This window comes from Mirounga angustirostris, unplaced genomic scaffold (genome assembly GCF_029215605.1).
Source record: "Mirounga angustirostris isolate CCGP_5_RB_7025 unplaced genomic scaffold, mMirAng1.0.hap1 SCAF_6, whole genome shotgun sequence".
Lineage (NCBI taxonomy): Eukaryota > Metazoa > Chordata > Mammalia > Carnivora > Phocidae > Mirounga > Mirounga angustirostris.
Genome location: NW_026991714.1, coordinates 100,341,336 through 100,347,335, shown reverse-complemented (window position 1 = coordinate 100,347,335; position 6,000 = coordinate 100,341,336). Strand labels below are relative to the sequence as shown.

At 55.0% G+C, this 6,000-nt stretch overlaps 1 protein-coding gene across 1 annotated transcript; it reads left to right on the top strand.

Annotated features, from left to right (window-relative positions):
- The first annotated feature begins 1,498 nt into the window (after positions 1-1,498).
- On the top strand, positions 1,499-5,731 carry PCBD1 (pterin-4 alpha-carbinolamine dehydratase 1). The gene is made up of 4 exons (XM_045878014.3): positions 1,499-1,655; positions 4,322-4,453; positions 4,696-4,776; positions 5,283-5,731. Exons 1-4 carry the CDS (start codon positions 1,653-1,655, stop codon positions 5,379-5,381), a joined length of 315 nt encoding a protein of 104 aa, XP_045733970.1. The 5' UTR covers positions 1,499-1,652; the 3' UTR covers positions 5,382-5,731.
- Positions 5,732-6,000: the final 269 nt, after the last annotated feature.

Genomic DNA, 6,000 nt, shown 5'->3' with positions numbered 1-6,000 from the left:
AGTAATCAAGATGGACAAACCGATCAATGAACAGGATAGAGTCCGCACATATAGGTCAGTTATAAGTAAACCACACATATAGCTTCAACTGAGTTTTTACAAAGGTGTAAAAGCAATTCCGTGGAGAAAGGAAGAACTGAATATTCATATGCAAAAAGTGAATTGGGATCCATAACTCAAAGCATAGGAAAATTGAACTCAAAATGGATCATAGACCTAAATGCAAACCCAAAAACTATAAAACACAGGAGAAAACATCACAAAAAGAAAACATAACAGAAAAATCTTCATGACATTGGGTTAGGCAAAGATTTCTTAGTTGCAACACCAAAATACTAATCCATAAAAGTAGCATTGGATAAATTGGATTTCATCAAAATTAAGGGCGCTTGCTCTTTGAAAGACAGTGTGAAACACAAAGAAGAAACTGGCAAACCACATCTCTGATAAAGTGCTCATATCCAGAATAAAGAACTCTCAAAACCCAGTAAGAACACAAAACGGGGGGGGGGGGGGGGGGGCAGGAAATTTGAAGGCAATTCATCAGATTTACCAATGAAAATAAACACCTGAAAGACTGTTCAATATCATTAGCCATCAAGGAAACTCAAAGGAAAACCACAATGAGATACCACTACACAGCAAATAGAATGACTGAAATGAAAAAGATTGACCATAACAAATATCGGTGCATCATTGAGGGTGTAGGGAAACTGGAACTCTCATACACTGCTGGAGGGCACATAAAATAGTACAACCACTTTGGGAAGCAGTCTAGCAGTTTCCTAACAAGTTATAAACACACGTCTGCCATATGACGTAGCCATTTCACTCCGAGACGTTTACCCAAGAGAAATGAAAGTCTAAACAGACTTGGATGGGAAAGTGCATAGCAGCTTTATTTGTAATAGTGAAAAACTGCAAACAACCCAAATGTCCATCAACAAGTGAACAGATCAACAAATTGTGGTGTATCCATACAATGTAACACTATAAAATAAATTTTACTTAGCCATAGAAAGAAAGAAACTATTGATACATGCAACCACAGGGGTGAACCGCAAAGTAATTATGCTGAGTCATAAGAAGCTAGACACAAGAGTATACACTGTATGATCTGCATTTACATAAAATTCTAGGAAATGCAACCTAACATACTGTGCCCGGAAGCAGATGAATGGTTGTCAGAGAAAGAAGGAAACCTGCAGGGCCGATGGATATATGATATGTTTATGAGCATGATCGTGGTGGTGCTTGCACGAGAGCTCACATATGTCAAAACGCATCAAATTGTGCACTTAAGTTATGTGCAGTTTTTTGTAGGCCAATACCTCAATCGGTTGCCTTTAAAAACGAAAAAGGTAATCTCGCGTCCAGGGTGACACGCTGGTAACTGGCAGAGCGCGATTCAAACGCAGAAGTCCGCACCTGGAGCCCGCGTTCTCAGCCCCGGAGCTCCGGGGAACAGGAGCCCGGAAGAAAGTGCTGGAAGGGGGCAGAGGCCGAGCGCGCGGGTCGCGGCCGAGTTAACGATTACCGGTGGGCGGGTCCTCTCGGCCCCTCCCCGCCCGCGGCCCCGAGCGCCCGGCGCCGTCCCGCCGCCCCGCGGCCACCTGCTGCTCGACCGCGTCCGCCCCTGCGCCGCGCCCGCCATGGTGAGGGGGTCGCGCGCCGCCGCCCGCGGGGCCCGAGCGCGCGGGGAGGGGAGCGGAGGAGAGGAAGGGGCCGATCGCGGGGGCGGCGAGGGCGGGGGACGGTCCCTGCGAGCGCCTCGCCCGCCGGCCGCTCGCCAGGCTCGGAGAGCCGGGGTCTCCGCCCCGCTGCCACCCGCACCCTCGGTGGTGCCCCAGGGCGAGCTGAGGCCGGGAGAGGGGCGCTGGCGCGGCCGGGTGACAGCGAGGCGCAGCCCCTGCAGGGCCCTGCTCCCAGGCCCGTGTCCCCGGGGCGCCTCGCGGCTGCAGGCGACGCATAGCGGTGGGCCCAGGGCCGGGGGCGGTGAGAGGCCGCTGGTGAGCCCCGTAGACATCGCCCCCACTCGGTGGCAGGTTCTCGTCAACATTGAGGGGAGGGGGGCGACCGTGTGTCTGAGTGTGAGTAGGAGGGAGGCCGGTTCTGTTTCTCTGCCCCCCCGCACTGGCCCCTGGCCTCAGAACCAGCCCCTGGTGCCTCGCGTGAGGCCTGTGCCCAGCCATGGGGACCCGATTGCTCAGGATCAGCCCCCCTGCAGGCTAGGATTTCCCCCAGGAGGGCCTTGGCGCTGTGCTCAGCCCTACTTCAATACCCCCGCCCTCCGCGGGGTGAATGGGAGCCCTGGCAGGGGAGGAGGGTGGTGTGTAGACCTGGGAAGCTTTACTAAACAGCCCCTTTCTGGTCCCAAAGCCTGAGGAGCAGTAGGGACTGTGGTGACAGCTGAGAAGGCACTTGGAAAGCTGTGGCTTGGAGGGAGGGCAGGGGGAGAGTGAGGCTGGTTGTGTGGTGCTCTGGGGCCCCAAAGATGCAGGCGGGGTGGGTAATCAGTAACCGGAGCGCACACTCCCCCAGATGACCAGGCCAGGCCAGGCCTGGCCTGCGATTTACTAAGTAAACACTGCCCCTTCCCCCGCTCTGATCCCAGCTCTCAGAGGCGCTTGTCATTTCAGCCCCAGGCTGTGAAACTTGGGGGATCCCCGAAGACTCTAAAGGCCAAGGGGTGCCTCCTAAGAGCTCACTAGTACCCACCTACTTCTTTCTGGGCCAGAGACCTAAGCAGTGGGTTCTGATGCCTGGGCTGACATTCATCTGGTTGCCTGGATACATGACCAGGCTTATCAGCCACTGAGAAGGGGCCGGATCTGGAATGGAGCAGGGGTTGGGCGAAGCAGGCCGATCTCGCAGAGCTGAGGAAAGGAGCTGAGCTGGACCAAGCCGGATCAGTCCAGAGAAAACAAAGTGTTTTTCAAGAGAGAGAGAAAGATTGACTTAGAGGAGGCTGTACTGCTTTTCTAGTTCAGCACCACACCGGCAGGGCCTAACAAGCCTGCTAGCCCCAGAAAGTCTCCTTTTACAAATGCAGATGGTAGGCCCTTAACGAGGATGGACTTTATTGATATGTCCCATTGGCTCCTCTTGCTGATCTGAAATGGAAGTTCTGGGCCCCTTCTACCTTTCAAGCCAAGGGAGGTGAGTGCCACAGGGCCACCCTACTGGACAGTGGCAGAACTGGGGCTTGAACCAGTCCTGCCAACGGCCCCCCACGGCTGCCAGGCTGCGCGCTGCCTCATGAAGCTAAATTAGCCTCCCTCACATTCTCTTCCCAGACCTTACTGGTTCATTTTTCCTTCAACACTCTATTAGAGTTTCTGTTGCAGAAGTCTCAATTCTGGATCCCTTCAGTGCCTAGGCCTGGGTCCATCCCCCCAGAGAATGGACCCGGCCTTTGCTTCCTTCTGTCTCTGAGGGTTCCACTCAGGGCCTGAACTGTACCAGCTTGGGCTGCCTGGAGGGCACTTTGCACAATAGGTAAATAGCCTGAGGCATTAGGCTTGTCCAGTCGCCCTGGGCCAAGTTACTTCCACTTTGGGCCTGAGCTGTCTTGGCTCAGGCTCCCCAGGCTGATGGAGTAGACAAGAAGGTGGGAACCCGAAGCCCCCAGGCCTGGCAGCTGGTACTCAGAGGCTGCCTGGGGGCATGAGGAACACCCACTGGGAGGTAGTACCATTGGGTGTCCACTGTGGTGTGGTGAAGAACCACCTGGAAGGTGTTTTAAGTGCTGGCTCCTTTGCCCCGGGCCCAGGAAGCAGACTCAGACTCCCTTTGAGAACAATGCTTATGCTCTCAAGGATGGGGGGGGGGGGGGGCCTGGGGGGAGGAGAACTGTGGTCACTTTCCCTTTCTAGGCCTCAGTTTCCTTGAGTCACAGTGCGGGCATGGGGGTGAACTGGATACAGTCCATAACAGAAAAAGGAAGGTTGGACAGTCATGGATACTCTTTCTCTGAAAAGTTGTGTAGTAACACATTCGCATCTGGGCTTGATTTTGCTTTTACTCCCTCATTATCATAAGAGACCTATGGTGGTGGTGGGGGGGGGGCTCTGTCGCCTGAGGGGGGGGGATGTTGCTCAGCCCCAGGGACTTGCATCACACCTCAGGATTTTCTGTTCTCTGAGCAGAGTGTCCAAATCCAAGAACGCATCGGCGCGCGAGCCAGGGCCCCACCCCCAGGGCAGGGTGCCACCCTCAACGCCTCCCTGTCCATTGCGTTAGACCCGGCCACCCGAGCCCCCGGGGAGGCTGGCTGACTTCCGCTGGTGACTGGAAGGAATCTGTTGATTTCCTCTCCTAGGCTGGCAAAGCGCACAGGCTAAGTGCTGAGGAGCGGGAGCAGTTGCTGCCAAACCTGAGGGCTGTGGGGTGGAACGAGCTGGAAGGCCGAGACGCCATCTTCAAGCAGTTCCATTTCAAAGACTTCAACCGGGTATGTTGCCGGGTGGGACAGAGTTTCTGAGACTGGGGCGGATGGGGTTACACTCCAGAACTTGTTCTCTCCCTTAAAGCCCTGCCACCCAAGCCCCTTCAGACGCTACCCTAGTCGGGTTGGAGTGTCACCCTTGGGGACTGGAGAGTGGGGAGATGGGTGTTGGGTTCTCCATACCCGGAACTCTTAGAGCAGCCCTCTGTCTCTCAGAGCGCTGACCTGGGTCTCACTTCACTACATAGGCTTTTGGCTTCATGACGAGGGTGGCCCTGCAGGCTGAGAAACTGGACCACCATCCTGAATGGTTTAACGTGTACAACAAGGTGAGCGATGCGTGCCTGGCCCAGTCCTGAAGGCCCTTCGCTGGCCTTCCCTAGGGACCTCCCCACCTAGAATCAACATGAACAGCCCTGCGAAATAGTCAGGCTCACTACCAATTAAAGAAGTGCAAATGAAAACACTGGTGAGAGAACAGGCGGGTAAGGTGGACAGTGAGTAGGCATCAAGAAGGCCGAACCACGGAAGGCAAGGCTGTGGGATGGGCCATATTCATGGCCCATGGCTCTAAATGGCGTAACCCCTCCTGGAGGTGCGGCGTGGAGGAGTGAAAAAGTCGTCACCTGAGCTGAGAATAGCACGCACAGCGAACAGCTCGGACCCCAGGCCAGGGCCACCACGGGAGGGGGTGCAGTGTTGCTAGAGACGCGGGAAGGCTGCCCCCCAGGCCAGAGCGTGGAGACCGGCTGCTACCCTGGAGCGCTCGGTGTGGCCGATCCGCACAGCGGTGACCCTCTCCTGCTCGGGGCCCGAATCTCTGATTTTGTTCCAGGTCCACATCACCCTGAGCACCCACGAGTGTGCCGGCCTTTCGGAACGGGACATAAACCTGGCCAGCTTCATCGAACAAGTAGCAGTGTCCATGACCTAGGCCCTACCCTTCCTCTGTGAATTCTTCAGGGGAAGGGGGTGACTGAATCGGAAATCCAGGGAGGGAACCGGGGAGCCCTGAGATGTTACTGCAGCCAGAACGGCCAAGTGGACCCTGCCGCCTCCGGCTAGGGGGAGTCCTTGCTGTGGAAGATGTCCGCATCACCGCCGACCTTTCCTCTTCTTCTTCCCAGGCTGTGTCCTGCTCCCTTTCTAATTCTTTTCCCAGGAAGCTGTGTCTAAGATGCACCAAGTCTTATCTTAGAAACCGGGACCCTGAAGTCAAACCCACCATATGTGACAGAAGCACCCGCGCTTTGACGCCTCAAATAAAACTCGTGTTTCACTTGGTCTCAGGCTCTAGAACCTTCCTTTCCACAGGTCAGTCCAAATTGGAGTCTACAGGCATTTAAAGCACTTACTCTGTGGGAGGCACTGTTCAAGGCACTGCGGGGGGGCGGGGGGGACGGAGTGGGACCAGACCACCCTGTCTTCATGTAAGGGAATTAAGCAGGAAGCAGTAACTACCAGTAGGCAGGATGAATGAAGTCAATGCTAGAGGCAAGGGTAAGAAATGAGCTACGGGAACATGAAGTGATTGACAAGGGTAAGTCTGGACG